Source organism: Drosophila ficusphila, unplaced genomic scaffold, assembly GCF_018152265.1.
Source record: "Drosophila ficusphila isolate 14025-0441.05 unplaced genomic scaffold, ASM1815226v1 contig_197, whole genome shotgun sequence".
NCBI classification, from domain to species: Eukaryota; Metazoa; Arthropoda; class Insecta; order Diptera; family Drosophilidae; genus Drosophila; species Drosophila ficusphila.
Window position 1 is genome coordinate 6,611,897 of NW_025064091.1, and position 23,456 is coordinate 6,635,352.

General features: G+C 43.8%; 4 protein-coding genes and 2 non-coding genes across 11 annotated transcripts; 2 read left to right on the forward strand and 4 right to left on the reverse strand.

Moving 5' to 3' along the window:
* Nucleotides 1–7: 7 nt before the first annotated feature.
* Nucleotides 8–13,161, reverse strand: LOC108098038 (phospholipid-transporting ATPase ABCA3). 6 transcript variants are annotated; one of them, XM_017200699.1, is made up of 14 exons: nt 13,087–13,161; nt 12,062–12,281; nt 7,393–7,677; nt 6,905–6,967; nt 5,869–6,460; nt 4,381–5,805; nt 3,978–4,314; nt 3,543–3,913; nt 2,629–3,481; nt 2,394–2,544; nt 2,149–2,325; nt 1,304–2,077; nt 1,039–1,227; nt 8–618 (listed from the first exon to the last, which is right to left on the reverse strand). In XM_017200699.1, the coding sequence occupies exons 3-14, from the start codon at nt 7,602–7,604 to the stop codon at nt 564–566; spliced, it is 5,199 nt and encodes a 1,732-aa protein (XP_017056188.1). In that variant the 5' UTR covers nt 7,605–7,677; nt 12,062–12,281; nt 13,087–13,161; the 3' UTR covers nt 8–563. The 6 variants fall into 6 exon arrangements, with proteins under 6 accessions (XP_017056188.1, XP_017056186.1, XP_017056187.1 ...); XM_017200697.2 differs by having other exon boundaries at nt 13,005–13,158; XM_017200698.2 differs by having other exon boundaries at nt 12,784–13,158.
* Nucleotides 10,971–11,065, reverse strand: Trnay-gua. Its single transcript has 2 exons — nt 11,029–11,065; nt 10,971–11,006 (listed from the first exon to the last, which is right to left on the reverse strand). It is a non-coding gene; the product is annotated as a tRNA-Tyr (tRNA).
* Trnay-gua lies at nt 11,222–11,329 on the forward strand. Its single transcript has 2 exons — nt 11,222–11,258; nt 11,294–11,329. It is a non-coding gene; the product is annotated as a tRNA-Tyr (tRNA).
* Nucleotides 13,162–13,967: 806 nt separating the features above from the next.
* LOC108098124 (phospholipid-transporting ATPase ABCA3) lies at nt 13,968–20,308 on the reverse strand. Its single transcript, XM_017200845.2, has 13 exons — nt 19,963–20,308; nt 19,214–19,799; nt 18,934–19,077; nt 18,126–18,879; nt 17,581–18,065; nt 17,242–17,521; nt 16,652–17,162; nt 15,843–16,528; nt 15,551–15,689; nt 15,308–15,490; nt 14,522–15,181; nt 14,394–14,459; nt 13,968–14,325 (listed from the first exon to the last, which is right to left on the reverse strand). The coding sequence occupies exons 1-13, from the start codon at nt 20,178–20,180 to the stop codon at nt 14,061–14,063; spliced, it is 4,977 nt and encodes a 1,658-aa protein (XP_017056334.1). The 5' UTR covers nt 20,181–20,308; the 3' UTR covers nt 13,968–14,060.
* Nucleotides 20,309–20,740: 432 nt separating this feature from the next.
* On the forward strand, nt 20,741–22,327 carry LOC108098098 (26S proteasome regulatory subunit 8). Its single transcript, XM_017200808.1, has 3 exons — nt 20,741–20,883; nt 20,957–21,101; nt 21,204–22,327. The coding sequence occupies exons 1-3, from the start codon at nt 20,866–20,868 to the stop codon at nt 22,256–22,258; spliced, it is 1,218 nt and encodes a 405-aa protein (XP_017056297.1). The 5' UTR covers nt 20,741–20,865; the 3' UTR covers nt 22,259–22,327.
* Nucleotides 22,328–22,517: 190 nt separating this feature from the next.
* LOC108098099 (acyl-CoA-binding domain-containing protein 6) lies at nt 22,518–23,451 on the reverse strand. Its single transcript, XM_017200809.2, has one exon. It carries the CDS (start codon nt 23,449–23,451, stop codon nt 22,726–22,728), a length of 726 nt encoding a protein of 241 aa, XP_017056298.1. The 3' UTR covers nt 22,518–22,725.
* Between the last annotated feature and the right edge of the window lie 5 nt (nt 23,452–23,456).

Sequence of the window (23,456 nt, forward strand, 5' to 3'; positions counted from 1 at the left end):
AAGCAGGTTTACATTTAGATAAAATTTAATTCAATCGTATAGTATACATTTAACATAATTTGTAAATTCTCATATGTATCCGTAGAGTTTGTGCCACAGTTAAATTGACTTATTTACACGCTTTGGTTAGCCGCTCTAAGTACATCGAAATAAATACACATAGTTCTATATGTAAGACGTTTCCTTTGGGCGCTGGGAATATTTTTCAATACTTTTGGGGCGAAAATAAAATTATTAAACGAAACTAAAAGATCACGGTAACTTATCGTGCATTTCAAGCAGATATAACTATACATATACATATATATATATATAGCAAACATACAATGTGTAGAACTCTCTTCGTTATAGTGTACATTTCGCTAGATGATCACAATGAAAAAGGCATAATCGCTGCTATCTATTGTCAGGTCGAGCTTAGAAACTATTTGTTAGCTGTTCAGGCATCGTCGTTGCTTTGCTATACAACGTTTTTTAATCTGTGAGTGTGTAAGATCAGGTCAGGATCGGATCGGATCGGATCGATCGGATTGGATTGATTCGGATCCGTTCAGGTAGTGGTTTCAATACTCATTAGCTAGCAGGCACTTGCACAGTTTCCTCAGTTCGGAAAGGCGGCTGGATATCAATGGGGAAACGTTTCAAAAAGGGAGTAGATAAAAACATAACACACGGTTAAAATTAGCTCGGGACTCAAAGTTTCGGGTTAGCTACCAAGGGATACACGCATGTGGCTGGGTTAGTTGATATCTAACGCATTACTAAAGATGTTAGCTACTAAAACTACAAACAAAAAATCGTTAAACAAAATTCATAATAAAATGGCAGATGGACTACTCCGCAATGTGTCGTGTATGAGAAACTGGATGTTGTTTTTTGGCGAAGCTGCAGTGCTCGTGTTGTGTTGTTTTGGTGCTGGCAATGCGGCGATGTGCGATGCGACAGGTAGATAGATGAGGCCGGGAAGCGAGAAGCCCGTTAAAAGCCAGGTGGTGTTAGCAACTGGGTGTTGGGTCTTTTGTTCGGGGGCTAGCTCACTGATTGGCGCGCGTATCCTCGCGCTGGTACTTGGCGAACTCCAGGAAGATCTCCTCCAGCGTCGTCTGGCTGACCGAGTAGTCCTCCACATTCAGCTGGTCACGATTGCTCTCCATCAGTCCAAATATGCGCGACCATTTCACCCCAGTCAATGGAATGTAGAACGTCAAAATGCCCTGGTACTCCTCCCTAAAAGTATTTATAAAATTAATCAAATTACATAAATTACATAAATCAAACAACTATCCCCCATCCCAAAACTCACTGGAGAATGGAGTGTGGATATTCGTGCTCCACAAACGCCTTGACGGCATCGATGTCCTGCTGGGCCATTTGGGCCGGCACCGTCTGCTCGTCTGGATTCCGCGCATAACCGCCGCTCAATCGCGCCTGCCGCAACGCCTCCAGATTGCGACGCACCTTGATCTTGAGGATCAGGCCCTTGGAGAACTTGTTCTTCAGGTGCTGCGTGGAGCCAATGCACTTGAACTCCCCGTTCACCATGATGGCCAATCGCGTGCACAGCGCCTCGCACTCCTCCATGCTGTGCGATGTTAGCACGATGGATTTACCCGAGTCCCGGATGCGACAGACCATATTCCACAGTTGGCGCCTGGCCGCCGGATCCATGCCGGTGGTGGGTTCGTCTAGGTAAATCACGGACGGACTTCCGATCACAGCAATGGCCGTGCTAAGCTTTCGCTTATTACCGCCACTATATGCGTGCGTCTGCTTATCGATGTGCTTCATGAAGCCAAAGGATTTGGCCAGGTCCTCGGACAACTGACGGATGCGCGACTCCTGCACACCTCGTAGCATGCAGAAAATGCGCAGCACCTCGCGACCCGTCAGATCGTCCAGCAAGGCATCGAACTGCGGACAGTAGCCGATCATCTTGTAAATGCTGTTCATGTTCGATTCGAGGCTCAGACCTTGAACGTAAGCGGCACCCGAGCTGATCCGCTCGTCGCCGGTCATCATCTTAAACGTGGTCGTTTTGCCCGCTCCGTTCACGCCCAGCAGCCCAAAGCATTCGACTCTGAAAAAGCGAGAAAATAGATGAGATATGTAATTATATTATCTGTGGCAAATTCAGTTTATTTGACTTACTCCTGTACGCAGAGCGACACCTGATTGACGGCCAGGAACTGACCGTAGTACTTGGTGACCCGATCCAGCACCAGATTCTTGGTCACCAGCTCATCGGAGGACATGTGCAGGATTCGCTGCCTTTCGTTGGCCACGTCGTCATCCAAGTGACCCTCTGGTGGTGGCGGCGGTGGTTTACTAATCAGAAAAGTTTCGTAAATAAATTAAATAAAATGTTATATGTATTTGGAGCCACAGCAACTTACGTCATCATTTGACGGATCTTGAACATCAGCTCGTTGATCAATCTAAACTCCAGCACAATGATGACGAGGAAGAAAACAATGCCGGTGACCGTCATGTAGAGGGTCTCGGGCAAAACGCCCGGCTCTTCCCAAGCAAAGAAGGGTTTTATGTCTGCAAAAAAGGGAATTCCAGTTACAATAAGAAAGTTTCTAAATAAATAATACCATATATCAGCAGATAGTTTTCAATACTCACTGCAGCACTGTGGCACCAATTCGCAGAGCAGAATGGGTGGGAGCGCTCCTGCCTTGGCGCAGGCATTCCTCGTTGCCGTATTCGTGTAGACCTTGTTCAAACCCATGGCCAGCGAAAAGTGCGGAAAGATGCGGAAGATCCAGCCCAGAATATCCGCCGTGTCCTTGGTGTCGAAGAACTCCGAGGACATCACCACAACCACAATGAACAGAGCCATCCCGCAAAAGATGTTGACAATGGAGACCCGGGCAAAACCAGTTGCCGGCTCCTTAAAGAACAGCGACATTATATAGATAAAGGGCAGCACGGCGAAGCCAAAGAGCAACAGCAGCAGGAAGTATCTGCCCAGTTCCCCAAAGCTGGACAGCCCGGGCTCCTGGAAGCAGACGATCGTGATCACAACGATCAGAGCCGTAACAATGTAGGTGGCGAAATCACAGATGAACTGCGTCAACCAGAAGGTCCACACCTTCACGCCGCCCACGAACTGCAGTAACTTGGCCCTGGACTCGCGCTCCTTGATCAGGAACAGGATGTAGATCGAGCTGACGAAGCACATGCAGAAGCACAGATTGGAGGCCAGCTGGGTGCCCAAGTTGTTGCCCGTGCTCAGCTGCGAGAGCAGAGTGCTGGTGGTGTAGGGCAATGGTGCGTTCGTCACCTGGATGGCCACCTTGTCGCCCATCAGCTGCTTGGCAATCGCATTGTGCACCATGTTGACGGTCAGCGGAGCCGTGTGCAAGGCCTGATTGTTCAGCCAGGCAATGATCCCCGATTCATTCACACTGGCAGCCACCAAATAGCGCGAGTTGATGCGCACCTGGATCGTTTTTCCCAGCTCCAAAATATAGTCCTTTAAAGTCAGATCATTGATTAGTATAAAAAGAAGACTACAGGAATAAAAGTGAACGTACAGTGAAGCTTTGGTTGCCAGTAACTTCCAGAGCGTAGTTGCTACCATACGATTGGGCCAGCTCCTCGTATTTGTTTGCTATCTCAATGCTGTTCACATCGGTCTTAACATTGGAACGATCCAAAACGGTCACAGCCAGGGGATATTGGGTCAACGACATGGTGATGGGCTTCAGCTCCATGAAAGTACCCTGCGTTTCGATGATCAGGATAGTGACGACCACGAAAAACACCGGCATTATGTTCTGGATCAGCAGCAGCAACTTGTTGCGCCACGTATAGAGGAACTTCTTGAGCAGCATGGCCTTCCATTGATTCGACAGCAGTTGGAGTCCCTGGAGCAGGCGGCGATTCTCCGAGAAGATGCCATCGGCTGCAAACAGTTAATTGAGCTTATCGGGGTCCAAGATCCAAGATCGAGTTCAAGCACTGCTTACACTGTACGGATTCGTTGTCATCCTCGCCACGGAAGCCGCTGCCGCCGTTCATAATCTCACTTTGGTCCTTCAGGTTGCCGGTGCTGTCCTTTTCGGCGCCGACCTTCATGAACACCTCCTCCATCGAGGTGATGCCCACGCCATAGCCATTCAGATGCAGTTCCTGCGACTGTTCCTCCAGCTGGCCAAACATCTCCTCGAACTTGGCAGAGGCGCTATCGGGCAGTTGGTAGGACAGCTCCGCACCAATATCGCACTCGGGCTTCAAGCCTGGTATGTATTTGTTCAACAGGGCAGTCACCTCATTCGTCTCGCAGTCGTCGCGCTTCACACAGATCTAAATTAAATACCCAAGAATTTATTTACAGCACAACTGTGTAGTTAATCCCCATCCGCAACTCACCAAACGGTAACCCGATCCATATTGTTTCTTCAGGAAGAAGGAGGTTCCGTGGCACTTGAGTTCGCCGTCGCACATGATGGCAATCCGATCGCCCAGCACATCGGCCTCGTCCATAAAGTGAGTGGTCAGCAGTAGGGTGCGTCCCACCTTCTCCTGCTGCAGGAGATCCCACAGCTGTCGCCTGGCCGACGGATCCATTCCGGAACTGGGCTCATCGCACAGCACCACCTTTGTGTCGCCGCAGAGGGCACAGCAAACAGAGAGTTTGCGCTTCATGCCGCCGGAGAGCTTCGACGAGGCCACATTCGCCTTGTCCTCCAGCTCGATCATCTTTAGGTACTTGGCCACCTCCTGTTCGACGGCCTTGCCGCGCAGTCCCTTCATTCGGCTGAAGAATCGAATGTGGTTCGACACACTCATCTCGTCGAAGAGTACATTGTGCTGCGGACAGATGCCCAGCGACATGCGGGCTCCTTCGATATTGGTGCGTATGTCGCTGCCATTTATGATCGCTGTTCCGCTCGTTGGAGGGAACATGCCCGTCAGCATCGATATGGTGGTGGTCTTGCCGGCTCCATTGTGTCCCAGCAGGACCGTAATCTCGTCCTCGAACATATTCATGGAGAGACCCTTCACCACCATCTTGTCCCCGAATCGCTTCTTGAGGTGCCGCATCTGCAGGCCGATGTGCTTGCCCTCCGGTTCCGTTTCGAAGGCCTTGGGATCCCGCTGCTCCACCTGCCCATTGGGCATGTCCTCCACGCCCATGTACTCCCTCTCGCCGCACCAAAACTCCCGGGTGAAGGGGAAGTTCCAGGGACGCGGCACGCCGAAGCTGCCCGGCAGCACTTGCTCCACATACAGGCAAATGGTCATGTAAATCACACAGGAAACGAGCATCATGATCATCACGGCACCGAGGGTCAGGGTGTCGTCCACGGAGACGGGCGTGAAGAAGTTGCTCCACTGCAGACCCTCGCCGGTGCCCTCGAAGCCCAGTATCAGCTTGATGCCAAAACCCATGGCCGTGTTCGAGATCAGACTCCAGCCCAACTTGGCCGACAAACTCAGGTCATCGTAGGTGTTTATGGTGAACGAGTACGGAATGTAGGCGATGAACCAGATCAAACCCGTGACGGCGGCCGCTGTGCTCGCTCTCGAGAAGAAGGTGGCCATCATGAAGCAGAAACAGATGCTCGCGACGATGTAGATGATCAGGAAGAAGACCAAGGCGGTAAAACTCGCGTGCGTTAGCACTGCCACATTCTCCTGCCACCGGATCTTGACCAGAATGGCAATCAGAATGGCCGATATGGTAAGCATGATGAAGGACTTGACAAACCAAGCGGTCCAGTGCAGCCAGTTGCTCAGTCCCATGATCTTCATCACCTCCTTGAGCTGCTTCTCCTTCTCGGCGGTAATGAACTGCAGGTGAATGAAATGTTGTGAGTGGAGGAGGTACACCAACACAAATAAATATAAACTTACCTTGGTGATGTACGTGCAGGGATAAATGAAGCTGAGCAGTATAATCAACGACATTATTGAGGACATGCCCTCGAGCAGGGGATCATAGATGTATTCCGGGTACGGATAGCGCTGCATCTTCACATCCGGCAGAGCAAGTTCGCCCGACTTTTGCCTGATGTACGCCATCGAAAGGCTGTGCTGCAGGGGCAGGAAGCCCTCGCGCAGGTAGCCCACCGGTATGCCACCATCTTGATCGGCCTCGTTTCGCGGACCCGTGAGATCGATCGTGGGAAAGAGCCGCATGGTCAGCCACGTATTCGCAATGGCCATTGTGGCCGTTCGCAGCTCCGATGGGAAGCGCAGGGCGAAGTGAAAGTCATCCGGCAGAGGACCGTCCTCCGGAAGAGTCGCCCAGGCATCATCGAACTGAATGCCCGCGAAGGCACTCTGACTGACCGTCTTCAGTTCCAATTCGGCAGCGTTTGCTGCTTCGCAATCGTTCCATTCCATTCCAAGATTCTGCCACGCCTCCTTCACCAGTTTGAGTAGCAGCGGATTGGCGGGCGAGTAGCACACGGTGAACTTGAAGTTCGACAAGCCACTGCTCGACCTAAACAGAGTACATCAGCTTGGTGTTAATATGGCTACAACAAAGGGTTTTCCAACACATAGAATTTATTTTAATCGTGTGGTTAATTGAGTTCGTCTTTTTGTGTTGTGTACATTAAGAAGGTGTAGGTTTATTTGTTGAATTTACATGTGTTTATTGAAAATCTTGATATTTCTAAAATTAAAAATTATATATTTTTTTTTAATTTTTGGAGCATACTTCGAGACCCCTGCTTTATTGAATATTACATTTTTGAATCTTATAAATGTAACGAGGAAACGCATTTTACTGTTCAAAATTTTTTTATTTTTTTTTTTTTTTAAGATTTAGCAATCTTGTCATTACCCACTTTAATTTCAGTACTTTTAAGGGGCGGTTAGTTGGTTGGACTTTGTATTGTGTGCTGTTGTTAGTTTTTATTTTCTATTTTGGTTTTCTTTTTACCTCCGTCGGGGTGCAATCAGCGCTATGAGTTTGCCAAGGTAGGACGTTCTATGCAACGAATGTCTTCGGGTTTTGAGGCCAGAACAAGACAAAAAACATTTACATATATTGGAAGTACAGAAAATCTATAGGAGTGATTAGGAAAAACTGGAAGTCGCAAGCAATAAAAGGAGCATGGAATAAAGCACTTGATAGATTGTGAAAAATAAAGAAATAATCATAAAAGCAGATAGTTTATATACCTATATTTATTATAATTCCACCCGAAATAAAAGTTATAGTACTAAATAAATAATAAAAGCGTATTAAAGAAAAATTAGGTAAAGCTAGAAGCATTTAGAAAATGAATTAAAAGATAGGTAAATTAAAAAGAAAAAAAAATAAATAAAATATAGCAGCAATTAATAAATCTCTTTAAAAGGGAAAGAACTGGGAATAAAAAAGCTAGGACAAGAAGCACAGGTATCGGTGTCATGGTTAAAACTCACTGCAGCAGACTGAGATCTGTTATATTCTGTGGGTCATAGGTGGTGATTCCCCTCTGCTCCGTATCGACCAAGGTGCGGACCAAAACCAGGAGCAGGGAGAATATCGCCGGCAGCACCAATTCGATGATCATCTGCCACTTGTGGTTCCATTGGAGGGTCCAATTCTTCCACAGCAGCAGCACAAACTTGTTCCAGTTTGACACCTTTGCCATCTTGTAACTTTGTTCGATTGGCTTTTGGCTTTTACTAGATTAGCTCGTCATTAAAATCGGTTAAAATTAGGATCTGCAAAAACAGAAAATGTAGTTGTATATATTACAAGAAGTTTATTATAAAAGTAGACAAAGTTTTAAGAAGTACACATTCACAATGACTAATTCTCTGGAAAAAAGTAAGTCTTTAAATATTAAAAGAGGGAATTTTTAAACAGGAAAACTTTTTATTGACTCTTGTTGACCTCGATTGGTATGTTCAGTTACCTATTGGGTATGAGTATTTATCTTTTATGGAAGCGAAATCAAAAGTTAAACCAACTCTAATTAATAATTCCCCTGGAGAGGGCGAATCCTGTGACTACTTGTTAATGAAAACATATTTTTCTGTGGAAGACATTTAACCCCGTTCATGAAAATAATCGAGGTAAATAAACAGTTGTTTCCAATGTGCAATGTTAAGTGCGTCTATCGATCCATGAGTACGTACTTCGGCACGCCCAATTATCTTATCTTCAGTTATGTTATATTGAAAAGGCATTGTAAAAACTCAATAAAAACCCAATAACCAGCGTAAATAAATCATAACTCTTGTAACACCATCGTTGCGGCTGTTTTGCGTTACAAATCATTGAAATTACCGTAGTTCGAATAGCTCTAATAAATGAATTATATGTTTATCAATTTACAAAGCCTTTAACAATTTCAAAAGCTCATAATGAGTGCAATGGAAGGCATTGCAAGGAATTACTTGGATAAACGATCCACGTTTTAAGTTAAATGCAATATAAAAACTCTTATTTAATACTCCTACTCATGTTGAAACTTTAAAAAATATAAACTAAGCTTTAAACCAATCGAAATCGATTTCATTGTGTCATAAATGTGCACACTTTACTAAACCTAAAATACTCTTTTATTGCTTAGATTTCGGATTGCATTATCAAATGCACTTAAATCGTCTGGTTTGGTAATCTTTATATGGCATGATAGTCCATGTGTCTAAATTTAAAGAGGGTTAGCCCAAAAGTTTTCTTTGTTTAGATTCCGAGGGAACACAACACTTCTCGGGAAACAATATATATATGTATAATTATCGCGAGATTCATTGGCAACTGGCAACAACTGCAACTTAAATTAAAATTGAAATGAAAACCAAGTCTGGCAACTGGTTTTGATAAACTTTTAGCGTCTGGGCGTCAATGGGGAAAACTTGCTGATCTAAGCGTGATTCGCATAAAATAAAGTTGAATGCACGCACAAGATACGATAAGCCAAAATGCTTCCGAGAAAGTTCCTCTATGAAAAAGGGAAATATGGATTTGATTAAAATATAAATATTTTTTTTTACCAAGTACCAGTTATGAGTCAGGAATATAGATTTTATATATTTTTTAGGAAGTTCGTTAATGACTCATCAAGAGCAACATTAAGATATTTGTGATTCCTGCTCAGAGCAACAGAATTAAAATGTTTCACGTATCAACAAAATACAATAATGTCACATTAAAAAAAAAGAAAAATATCTACATATTTTGATTAAATAATTATTTATTATAGATTGGCATTCGAATAAATATTTTACTAAACTTTACATTTAAATACGTTTTTAAAGGTGTGATTTCGTAGTAATATACCAATTTCTTTTCTGATGTAGACCAAAATGAATTACAACTTTTTGTGGACATTGAATTGTCCTATTGCCAATATATAATCGATTGTACAGCTTAATCGGCCATCGATGGCCGGGAAAGTCCAGGTAATTCCGGTAATGACTTTGGCATATCACCCACATATCCGGCAGCAGGGACACTAACGCACAAGCCCGGAATAGTATAATATATAACAAAGATAAGGCTGCATGAATCCAGAACGCGTCAGAGACAGCTGTCGAACACTGGCACTTACCCGAAGCTTAGCGAAACAAAAACGTGTCACAACACCATGGAACACAAAAACACAAGTAAAAAAAAAACAAGTGGGCGGGAACTTGAACTCGGAAACTCTACAAATCCGGCGGACAGTCGACCGTTTCGACGAGCGGGCTTTTTCGAACTGAATCGCACCGCTGGGCAATCTCCTTATTTATCAATAGAACGCAATCTAGCACAACTCCATGGAAGGCCAATAAAACAAATAGCATTTATTGTTTTGGCCTGGCTAAAAAATGATAAGCACTCTCTCTTTTACTCTCTTGGTACAAGTGCAGACATATGTCCCCGTTCAATTTTTAGCTTTATCGAGAGTGGTTCTAATTGAAAAGTCCATTTAATTATCCGATAAAATCAATAAATTGTTTGAACGAGCAAGGCTTCTGAGGTAGGACTTAAATGCAAACAAATATGGCTTATTTATAATAAAGTTTTTCCAAAAGACCGAAAGACCATGTTTGGGCCAATAAATAAAGTTCGCAAGCTCTAAACTATTTTTAATTGACCCTAGTCTACGGACACTGCAAGTTAAGATAAACATTTATTGTAGGTTTATATACCCTCGGTTCATTCAGAGCAGTACTCAGCCTAAGGACTTTCTAATAAAGATAATTGCTCATAAATTGTTAAGCTGTTGCTTTGCAGACTTTTAGGAGTAAATTCTTAGTCCCAATACCACATTACAACTAATTAAATAAAGCGTAAAGCCTTATAATTAATTCCGTGGGACTTCTTTTTTAGGAACTCTTTTTAATCCGAAAACCACTTGAGGTGCAACTTCGATTTAAATTGAGGTGAATCATCCAAAACGTTTGACACTTGTCATTATCTTTGGTCAACTTTCTTAACAAATGTATCATTGAGTGATTTACACCCACCACCAAGTCATTCAGGAATTTAAGTTAGTTTGCTTTAATTGCTTGTCTGTATTATGCGAATCTCAAGTGGCAGGAGTCTACCCTTGACAATCCCGATTAGGCGAAACGGATTTTTGGCAACATTCACGAGAATCGTGCTGTTCTTCGCATAGAGCTTATCGTAAAGCAATTTCAACGGTAACTATGACATCGGCGTATTATATCGCTACTTTTTAAATTTATATTGGCAGCTCCAGAGTACAAACACGTTTTATTTTCGATCGGACGGGCAAACGTCTGGGCAATAAATACTAGCAACAAATGGGGAAAGTCTAAACCTAAAATACTTTGAAAGGCTTAAAAGCAGTGAGATTAATACACACAATTAAAAAACGGAAGAGATTTATGTCCTAAACAAGAAGTACTATAAATTCTAACAAATGGAAACATTCATTTTATAAAAATTTTAAATACTTAAAGCATTATTGGAAAACGAATTTGTTAACGACTAACACATTGAAAAATCTTATCAAATGTTCAGTAGAATGCCATATAATTATAGATTAAAAAAATGCACTTCCTTCGAGCCGGATTTGAACCAGCGACCTATGGATCTCTGGTGCTACGAATTGCCATCTACAGTCCACCGCTCTACCAACTGAGCTATCGAAGGCGCTTTTCGAGCTGCGTCCCAACACATAAACAAAAGCTACCAAAAACTAAGCCGCACGAAGCCAAAAAAGTGAAAGGTAAGCTATAAGATGCATATAGCCGATAATATAAAGTAATTTTAAATTTAACAATGTCGAGGGCACAGATGATGAAACAACCTTCGATAGCTCAGTTGGTAGAGCGGTGGACTGTAGATGGCTGCATAATATTTGCAAATTACTAAGCAGGGATCCATAGGTCGCTGGTTCAAATCCGGCTCGAAGGATTCCATTTTTTGGCTAAACGTATCAGCAAAATCATAAATATCTAGCGATCTTAACAAGTTATACAAGGCGCGTGCCCCTGATAGGAATGTGATCCGAACTCTCTGATATGAACTTTATTTTCCCAGAATGTACCGAAAGTAATAACACCTCCATCTATCACGAGGACCTCAGAGCATGCTGACTAATCGCTGCAATGAATCATAGGGTGTCGTTAAAGGCGCCTGACATTCAAACATGTGACGTGTATAAAAAAGGAGCACCATACTATCGCCAAACTGATTGGACAATCTGCCCGCCAATTTAGCATTTCTATCAAGAGTAGATTGAGGTGATAATGGTGTCGTGACATCAATAAACCCACATCACGTAAATTATTCATTTCCTAAGAGTTTCAATGAAATTTTTTTGAATCTCTTTCTTTCTAAGAATTAGATAATTCCATAGTGGTTAGTCATCAAAATGAAGATAAGATAATGCTCATCTTAATGAGGAGCTTTGGGTATCTTACACATAAGTAACGTTACCTTTATTATTTGTTTTAAATTGAATTAATGTAGCTCGTATTTACATGATGTTTCATTTTATTATCAGAAATATAACTATTCAAGCTTTACAGATCGGAAATAACTGCCCATTTCCCAGTATGATTGTGAGTCATGTTTTCAATTACTTTGAACGAGTCATTGGGTCCCCTAGAAAATATGATAATGCTTAATAATTATTGCACTTACCCCTTTTCACGTTTGGCTGGCAATAATTGAAGTTGTAATTCTATTTGTCTTGTAGTTCAGCTCGTGCGATTAAGTGCGAGCCACTTAGTGATAAAAATTAGTTCGCGACTGCTTGGCAATGGGCATTACTGCATAATCGATTGGCAATCTACTTGCGGCAATTTCAATTAATTATTTATGCTTATACGTTGCCCTTTGTGCGTTTATATTTGCACAGTCACTGTGATGGGGATATAAATATATTATTCAAATGTATACGTAATGATAGTCCTAGACACTCAAGGGAATTCCAATACTTTTGTGTGCAATTAAGAAATTAAAATAAAGGATTCTAAGTATATTCGGTTCACAAATTTAATTTATTTCCAACGACAAATCTGAGATACAACTTTTACAAAATGTTACGATGATTACATATATGAAGTTCCCCCTATATGATCTTTACTGTACTTGCTGGGTTTTTTCTATGTTGAAAATAGGATATAAATTTAAACGCAGCGCTTGAAGTAACGGTCAAAGGTCAGTGCATGTGCCCTCTAAATGCAAATATGACTGCATCACTTGCAGATGCGCATGCAACACTTAACGCCCGGGAAAATTTGTGTATGCACCGTTATACAGACAATTTTGGCGCCCGCATATAACATGCAAAGGTGTGTGTTTCGGCAAAAATACTCGGAAAAACTTTTCATTGATCAAGGGCAAAAACAAAAACAACGAACCGGCAAATCTGCGACAATAACTACGATTATGACCACAGTGCGACCCTGTAATGATTATTTCGCACGAAAACCGAGATAGATAAACAATAAACATATGTATGTGTATGTATAATTCTGTTATTAGTTTTTATATCACTGCGTCATTGAGCGCCCACAAGTTCATAGATTCCTAGATTCATTGACCGAAGTGCGCACTTCTATTAATTTTTTTTTTCTATTACTATTTGCTTTGATTTGTTTCGGGCTCAAACAGCTGTTGCCCAACCACACACACGCACGGAAAAATAAAATATTTAGTCGTACTTCTAACGTCGCCGGTGATGCCAAACAAAATGAATTGAAACGACTCCGCAAGGCAATAACAACAACAAAAACGGAGAGAGAAGAGTCCGACAGTGCTGACCATTCGACTTTTAGTTTTCCCGAACAATAGCGGGAAATCTAGCTAATTTTTAAAATATTTGTTATAATCTAATAAAAGCCCAAAGTAAACTTTAAAAGATGTGTATTATACGAGAAGTGATTTCTGTTTTTTTTTTGTTCTTTCCAATTGAAATACCTTTTTTTAAACAACGAATTCTACCTTTTTTCTGGCTAAGTTGGCAGCAGTAGAAAATATAAAGAGAGCGAATTAAAACTGTTACGTCAACTGGCTGAAAGTGAGAGGGATCGGGAGAGCGCGAAATATTCTAATGCCAAAATATGAGCAGCGATTATTGTATCTATCGATTAAGTGGCGCGCTGGGCGATAGCTTTAAAAACTATTTGAATTAATTTTATGAAAAAAGCTAGCGGGAATATTTTTTAATTTAAAATTCTGTCAGTATGATATTTGCTTAGCGCCATTAAATTTGAATGCGCGGAAAACGTGGAGTACTTCCCAGGGCATGTGAACTTACCCAGGGTATATATTAATTATGCAGAGCAACACGTGCGGGACTAGATTATTTATTAAAAGCGGATAAGCCCACAATTCCAGGGTCCTTAGTCTCGACAGCCGAGGTCAGGCATTGACCTTCGAATCGATTCGCTCGACTATACAAATCGAAGTTCATGGATAAGTTTAAATGGAAACTTAAGTTCAATTTTTGCATTTGAATAATTTGTAAGGCACCGAAGACAGGAACTTAGTTCAGATTTGATATTATCATGAAATTCCCACGACAAAATATTTTAAAAACAAGTTCAAGACAATTTGTGAAGCAATGTTTACAAACATATATTGTTTGATGTATAAAATATACATGGAGAGAAATAGGGTGGCCCCAAAAAGGACTTCACTTCTTGCCCTTCTTTGGCTGGGCGGCCTTTTTGGGGGTCGTCGGCTCCACGGGCAGTGGGCCCTCCGTTTGGATGAGATGGTACTTCAACTGGGCCCGCGTCTCCTGCACCTGGGCCACCACATTGATCATGTCCGCCTGGTAAATGCAGTAGTCGCTCACATTCAAACGCACCTTGTTTTTCTCCATAGCGCCATAAAGAAACGAATAGACGATGTGGCCGACTGGCACATAAAACTTAAACCAATTGTGTAGTCGACCACTGAAAAAAAAATATGCAACCATAAATAAAAATAGTTGTTAAAGCTATTGAAATAACCACAAACTCACACTAATTCAGATCGGTTATGTAAGAAGTTGACGAACTTGGAGAGATTCTCTACATCTTTGCGCAAACTGAAGTACAGAAAACAGCGATTAATAAACCTTGAAAATAAATGTAGGTGAAAACAACCCACTTTTCCTCTGACTCGGCGAGGGTGTCTCCGTCGCGAATTAGTCGAACCTCCAAGTAGAAACCGTGGCTGTACTTGTAGCGCAAATACTGAAGGCTGCCGATAGCCAGCATCTCGCTGTCCTGGAACAGGATAATAAAGTCCGCCAAGATCTTGCACTCCAGCTCATCGTTGCTGGCGAAAATGATGGTCTTGCCGCAGTATCGTATGTATCGTAGAATGTTCCATATTTCCCGCCTGGTTGTCGCCGGCATGCCGCACGTGGGTTCATCCAAAACCAGGATCTTATTGTAGGCCACCAAGGCCAGGGCAATTTTCAGTTTGTGCCGCTTCTCCGCCGTCAGCAAACTGCACTTGCGATGCATCCAACCGGTCATGTTGAGCATTAGGCACAAGTCGTGCATCTTCTCGCCGATTTTCGCCTCCGGAACGCCTCGGATCATGCACAAAAGTCGAATGTGCTCCCTTGGAGTCAGATCGTTGAGCAGTCCGCGATGCTGCGGAGAGTAGCCCATGTAGGTGTGGATGCTCTCCAGATCGTACTTGAAGTCCAAGCCCCGCACAAAGATCTCCCCGAAGGCGAATCCCTCCTGGCCGACCAGCTGACGCATCAAATGGCTCTTGCCGGCATTTCTTGGCCCAAAGATGCCCATGCACATGTATCTGCAATCAAACAAAATATGTTTACCCTATAGAAAAATAACTACATAATTGGTTATGTATGCAAAAGCATACAACTTTTCACCGGTTTTCATATTTCGAATGGGGTTTTCCTTTAATGTTACTTACTTGTTCAATGCAAAGGAGACAGTATTGATCCTTTTTCCCGCAGCTGGAACTTTGGCCTCCACCTGATCTACCAAAAACACGGATTGTTTGGCCTTGGTGTTATCCGCCTCGGCGATTTTTTGCTTAACATCCGCCACATCCCCATCATCGAAGGGATAAGTAGCACTCCTCATTTTACGGAGACTAATGAAGAATATACAAATTAAAAGCAAATAAAAGGTACAAATTTAAGACTTGTCTTACTCTCTTGGGGAGTGGAACTTCTTCTCCCTGCGATGTAGCTCAATCCAGAAGATTAGCATCAAAAAAATTATAGCCGACAATAACATGTAAACAATGGCTGGCAAAATTCCAGGGGAAGACCATTTAAAATAGTTGCCAACTGGGGATAATTGAAAATAGATTTATGACTTTAAAAAATCAATGCTAGAAAGTTTAGTTCCTTGATTTGTGGGAAATGATATTGAGATTTGAAAACTGAATTGCTTAAAGAAATTGAAAGGGTTTTACTATGCCACCCAGGTTAAGGACTTACATCGGCAATTCGGCACCACCTCATGCATATTTTCCGGAGTGCAACCGGGGTGTGCCTGGCATTTGGCATTGCACATGGTCTGCTCCAGGCATTGGGTGTAAACATTGCTAACTCCGTCCAGCAACGAGAATCCCGGCGACATGCAGGCCCCATAGTAGAAGATCGTATTGCTGTTCGCCACGTCCCAATAAATGATGTACAAAACCAGACCGGAGACTCCCTGCAGGAGTACGGAGACGAGAAACGCACGGACAATCGATTTGTTCATAAACATGGAAACCAAATAGGTGAGCGGCAGGGCGGCCAGTCCGAATATGGACAACAGGAGCACCAGGATACAATTCTCGTAGAAGCCAAAGCCGCCGATGCCCATCAGAGCCATGATCACCACAATGATGATTGAGTAAATGAAGAAGGTAAACCAATCCCAAAATAGAGTGATGCCCCAGTAGACCTTCAGGCCCAACCCGGCCATATGTTGCAGGAATCGTACATTATAGATCTCCTCCTCAACGAGGGGAATTACGAAAACGGACACGGTTAGCGGCAGGATGCAACCGATGGCCAATGAAGCATGAATGTGGGCGATCTTGTTGTCCAGCAGATTGATCTTTCGCGAAAGCTGAGTGGGCAGCGGATGGTTCTCCACCAGGGTGACTATGCCCTCCTGATCCGGGTACGAAAGCCTGGGAAAATCATTTATAAATATTACTACATCCAATAGACTATAAATATGGAAAAATAAATTGATCGCAACTAAAAAAAGCTTCTCATTTTAATGAGAACTTAGCTTTAAGTATTACGCTCACCTAAGTAAAACATTGTGCAGCAGGTTGAGCATCATGGGGGCCGAGTGAAAGATATCCTGACTTATATATCCATTGAGATCCTGCTCCCCATCCGCCTCGACCGCACCGTAGTTCCTAAGTTCGCTCTTCTTCCGTAAATCGTTCCGATAGCTACCCTTCTCACAGGCAAAGGATGTCTTGTCGAAGGTCCTGTGGATATTGGCTTCCCTTTTGCTTGGGCCCTTAACCGCCGACCGGATGTCGATGTAGCCGCAATCCTTCAAATTCGGTATAGTTTTGGCAACGTCCCCCGCCTTAATAAATCCGATATTAATCGAGTTTTCACGCTCTTTCGGCATATCGAGCAGCACCGATAGACGGGCGATAATGGCGATTAGAACAAAGCTGGTGAAGATCATGATTATGGGCCAAACATTCGGCGCCGTATGGATCATCTTCTTGTAAAACATGGCCCTCATCCGCTGTCTGGTAAGTTGCCTGTGCGAAACCACCTGGTACTTGAAAGTTTGGGCTGTGGGTAGTTGTAAAACATTCATATGTATAATATCTTATGCGATTATTTGTTCAAGATCTCTGAATAAGGAACTCACTGACATCCGGGATCATTTGCTGCTGTAGTCGAAAGGAGGTGACCAGCTTCATATAAATATCGGAGAGTTCCGCACCCACCACTCTCATGTTTTCGATGCCCAGCTTCTTCCGATCGATTTCCAGGTGAATTAGTAGCTTTTGCAACTGCGGACGATAGAAAACAGGAATTCTGTAAGTGAGTGTATCACCGATCTCATTCTCCGGCTCGATGTTCGACATAAACTGGTTGATGAAGTCCGTGATTGGCTGATCGGGAACATGTGGTTTCTTGATAATGACCTGGGAGTAAGAAAGTATTTATTATCCCGATAATGAATTGGATTTTCTTCTCTAAATACCAGATCCACACTACTGCTGAACTTGGCTCGCAGAAAGAACGGTGTGCCACTGGCCTCCAGAATGCCCATGCTGAGGATCCCGATGCGATCGGCGGCATGCTCCGCCTCGCCAACACTGTAGGTGGCTATTATGAAAGCCCGATTCTCCTTCTCCGTATTGACAATCGACCAAAAGACCTGAGACTCTCGTCCCGTCAACTCGGTGGTCGGCTCCTCCAGGATAACGATTCGCGTATCCCCGGCCAAGCAGCAGCATAATGCCACCAGCTTCATGGTGCCCGGGCTCAGCTTCCCGACCCGAACTCTACGACTCTCGACGTGCTGATCGAGTATGGCCAGCCACTTGCGCCTCTCGATATCGTAGCGGTCCGATTCACTGGGCTCCAGTTTCAAACGGACATGATAGTCGATGGTCTGCTCCACGGTCAAGTGTTTATTGAGTCCATGCTCCTCGAAACGGTAGTCCACCATGCGACGGGCTTCGCCTATTTATACATTCAATTTATAGTATAGAAAATATGAAATTATAAGGTTATTAGTCTTACCATTGGGTTCAAACTGCTTGCCCAGAATGGATACACTGCCGCGTAGGGGAAACTTAAGGCCGGCCAAAACCCTCAAAAGCGTGAGCTTGCCAGAACCAATGTGCCCGAGGATCACGTAGACCTCGCCGCGATAGATCCTCATCGATATGTTCTTCAGGATCTTGCGCTCCGAGTCGCGGTGTGTGGTGCTAACGTGGCGCATTCGCATCAGCTCCTCACTGCCCACATCGCCAAATTCGAAATTGGAAAAACTCGGCGCCCTGCCCATATACATGATGGGTGCGTCTGATTCGCGCTGCTTCCGCGGTCGATTGTTCACCACCCGTCGACTGAGATATGTGCCCGGCATCCTCCACTGCACCGTCAATAAAACGAGGAAATAAATCAAAGCCGAACTTATGGCCGAAGTGAAGATCACAACGAAATCAATCGTCTTCACCATATCTGGGTCTTGAATGCACTTCCTAAACAGAACCATGCTGAAGTGCATTTGGCAATTGCAGAAGGACACCAGGATGAAGAACACGTAGGGCTTGTGAATATCCCAGTAGCGCTCCAGGATAATACAGAATGCTGCGTACATAAAGAGCCACAGCATCAGGGCAAAGAGCACTGCGTTGGTGGGATTGCCAAATAGTTTGGCCACCACCATTCCGGTAATGATGATCTCCACGGTGTAAACCACAACGAAGCATACAAAGGCTATCGCCCCCTTTCCGGAGAACTCCCCGAAATACCCAGAGGCCCAAACAGCCTTTAAATTACTTATGTTAAATACAACATATTCTATTTTTAATCATGAACTCACCATAATTATTAAGATGAAAACTGCACCCAGAATGCACATTCTCAGGAACAGAACCAGGAACTTAAAGACCCATTGTGTTCCGAACGAGTAGCCGTAATGCCACTGATGCACCATCACACCATCCTGCACCTGGGCAGCCACGTTCTGTAAGAGGAGACGACATCGAACAAGTTCCTTAATATTTATAAACCGTAAATATGTGTGTATAACAAATTAAGGAACTCAAACTCAAATATGTACTGACATAATAGATTATATTATGCGATTCTTTTTAACTCACTCTGATAATATTAAGAAATGGCAGTAGGTATATGAAATTGTACAGGAATGTGGGCAGCCGGGCGAGACTCATTACGGAGCAAGGTTCGTCGGCGGCCTTCAGCAGGATATTGTAGACCTCGACATTCGGTTCCGGATAGGTGGTGATGAAGTCGTTGCGCAATCGATGGTACCACTCCATGAAAATCTGGTGTTGGAGCTGAAGAAAGCCCTCGCGTATATAGATATCCTGTTGCTTATCGTGCTTGGCCCGGTCTCGTCCGGGGTTAATCCTACCCGAGCAACGGGTTATCCACAGACGATCCTCGGTGAGAAATGGAGCTATCGTTCGGAACTCGCTGGGAAAGCGAATCGAAACGGATAGCGTAAGGGGTGTGGCATCTCCGTCAGCTCCGTGGAATACCAGGCCCGCTAGCGTAGTCCTCTCGTCGAACTGATCCTCTAGCTCGGCTTCGGTAGCGTAGCCCACAGTTGAGTCAAGCTCCAGGGTTTTGGCCACATTTTTAGTCACATCCTTTACGAAGTTGCTTCTTGGCGTGTAGGCCAGCCTGTACTTGGTCTTTTCCCTCTTCGAGTCCGCCATTCGTCTGCGAAATAAATAATGAAGTTGCCTCTGACGAAAAATCACTTATCAATTACTTTTTTACGATCACATACATAACATCTTTACGTAAATATATATTAATCAACTGAGCTATATAACCTTTTTCGGTTAAATTGTAATGTTCCTATTAAGGACTTTAAGCTTACGTTAATATGCTGATATCCTGAAGCTTGTGCGATACGATGCTTTGCTCGTTTTCGTTATCGGTGCTCATGTAGAGAAGCCTCTTTGAATGAGCTATGGGATTGAGCACGATCACCAGAACCATGATTACCAGGGCGACGATCTCGAAAAGCGTACGTCGCCACAGATTTAGCTCGATCCGGACATAGCGCTTGAACAACAGTCCCTTGGTGGCCGGCATTTTCGACTTGAATGTGTATACAAAACTAAACGAAAATTGGGTATGTGTAGACCTCTCACACAGTGAAAATTAAAGATGAAAATGTAAAAACTTCGATTTTCGGCAGAGGATTTTGAATATATTTTGGTAGTTTTCTTGAACACAAAACATCACTTTGTTCTCAAAGCATATTTTGATGGAATTCGTTCACCTTTGAAATTTTGAATATCGGATATAAGCATACATCACAGTCTTGTTTTATTTCACAGCATGTGCGGATTCCCATTATTCATTAATTTAAAAATCAGATTTGAATTCGAAAATTCGCAGATGGCGGTTTATAGCGGTTATCGATAAATAAATGACAAAGTTCAACTGTTTTCAAGTTTGACAATAAAAAATACTTAAAACCTATTTGTCTTAAATTTGTTAGATTTTAAAAATCAAACCCCTGATTATACTTTCCATCATGAATAATTATTTATTGATTTAATAAATTTATTTAGAATTTAGCTATTTATATCGTCTCATATACATTCTGTCATCGATAGTCTGCAGCGCGACAACAGTTCGATAAGAACTTTGTGCCATCTCTAAAAGCAAGCCAAGAATGCCGAGTCATAAGTAAAAATAAAATTACCTCGAAAAGTAAAGGGAACAACACAGAAATATCGAGTAAAAACACATTGAAAGAGACGCAGACAAAATGACGGTGACCAATCGAGTAAGACATTTAAAGACCCAAATTGTTTTCGGCACGAAATACATTGCGAAAAACCTAATTAATGTTTTCGCAGATGGAAATCGAGTCGGCCTACCAAAAAGGCGAAGGATTCCGGTCTTACTACATCCAGAAGATCGAGGAACTCCAACTGGTTGTGGCCGAGAAGAGCCAAAACTTGAGGCGCCTCCAGGCCCAGCGAAATGAGCTCAACGCCAAAGGTAGTTATTGGGAAAATGTGACCGAAAGAAAAAGTTTCAAATTGTCCCAATGCTTTAAAAACAAAGGCTCCAGAAATATGTTTTAATTACTACTTATTGCAGTTCGCATGTTGCGCGAGGAGCTGCAGCTGCTCCAGGAACAGGGCAGCTATGTTGGCGAGGTTGTGAAGCCGATGGACAAGAAGAAAGTGCTTGTCAAAGTGCATCCCGAGGGCAAGTTTGTCGTTGATCTGGACAAGAACATTGACATCAACGATGTGACCCCCAATTGCCGTGTGGCGCTGCGCAACGAGAGCTATACTCTACACAAAATTCTGCCCAACAAGGTGGATCCGTTGGTCTCGCTGATGATGGTTGAAAAAGTGCCCGACTCCACATACGAAATGGTTGGCGGATTAGATAAGCAGATAAAGGAGATCAAAGAGGTGATTGAGTTGCCCGTCAAGCACCCCGAGCTGTTCGATGCATTGGGTATTGCCCAGCCAAAGGGCGTTCTGCTCTATGGTCCTCCGGGTACAGGAAAAACTCTGCTGGCCAGGGCCGTTGCCCATCACACCGAGTGCACCTTCATCCGTGTATCCGGCTCTGAGCTGGTCCAAAAATTCATTGGCGAGGGCTCGCGAATGGTGCGTGAACTGTTCGTGATGGCCCGCGAGCATGCGCCTTCGATTATCTTCATGGATGAAATCGATTCCATTGGCTCGTCGCGTATTGAATCGGGATCCGGTGGTGATTCCGAGGTGCAGCGTACTATGCTGGAGTTGCTCAACCAACTGGATGGATTCGAGGCCACCAAGAACATTAAGGTGATCATGGCCACCAATCGCATTGACATCCTAGATCCAGCTCTATTGCGTCCGGGTCGTATTGATCGTAAGATCGAGTTCCCGCCACCAAACGAGGAGGCGCGTCTGGACATCCTAAAGATTCACTCTCGTAAGATGAACCTCACGCGTGGCATCAACCTGCGCAAGATCGCCGAACTGATGCCGGGCGCATCGGGTGCGGAGGTTAAGGGCGTCTGCACGGAAGCCGGAATGTATGCGCTTCGCGAGCGTCGTGTCCATGTTACCCAGGAGGACTTCGAGATGGCCGTAGCCAAGGTGATGCAGAAAGACTCGGAGAAGAACATGTCTATCAAGAAGCTGTGGAAGTAGGCCCTCCTCATCCACTGCAGAAGTAAATCTTATTTCATTGTCAATAAATATATCAGTTAGGAAGATAAATGTCGAATTTGTTTAAATTTGGGTTTAACTTTAAAGAAATAACTAAAAACTGAATAGCTTAATTTAGTTCTTTTGGACGTAGTTTTGATTTAATTTTACAGCTATCTATCTCTTTCATTTTCAAATAAACGGAACTTTTTACGTTTTAATAAATTTAATTCCCTAAAATTAACATTAAAAACATTCAAAATTTTATAGTGATAATATTTCAGAATTTATTATGTCACCAGGAATACTTAACATAAAAATTAAAAAGCGGTTGTATTACCCTATAAGAGGAGCAATGGTTTCTATTCAAGAATACAGGTGATTTATCGGTGAATTACGATGGTTCACAACACTTTACAGAGTTTCAAAGCATAAAAGCACCATATAAAAAAAGACAATAACGTTCAGCGTTAGGATCCAGTGAGACGCTCTCGCTCCGCTTGGAGAGCCTGGCAGATCTGCTCATCGTCGGCCACATCGTAGCAGGTCTGTCCATCCGAATCGCACAGCTCCGGATTGGCCCGCAGCTCCAGCAGGCATCGCAGTGCCTCCATATGCCCGCAACTAGCGGCGTAGTGCAGAGGCGTTTGTTGCTCCGCATCCCGCTGATCTACACTGGCACCGCTCCTCACCAGAAACTGGATGATATCGACGGCATTGCGATCGGTGGCCCAGTGGATGAGAGCCATGCCATGCTCATCCAACTTCGCCAGATCCCCGGGCGCCAACAGTTCTCTCAGCCTATCAAGATTATTCTCCTTGACGTGGTCGAATAGAGTCTTCTCACTGTCTACACGCTGATCTTCCAGGGGAGCCGATTCAATGGAGTGCACCACCCAACCAGGTTTGCGCTGATTACGCCAGTTGGGTTGCAGTTGATCGAGCTTCTGGATATAGGCCTGCCTGGCAGCCGAAGGCGACATTTTTTCAAGATTCCGCCATGCCTGCCACTTGCTCCTGGCTTTCAGTTGCAGCAGCCCAGGACTTGGCTTCTCGCAGGGACCCTCGGTGGCTTGCTTGTAGTAGCCGTAGAAAAGAAGGAGATCCGCGGAGGCAATGTTAGCCGATTGCCTGGCCACTTGCTCTGTGGCCCGGTGAAAGAGCTCCTCCTCGGGATCCGTATCGCTGTCCGACATGTTGA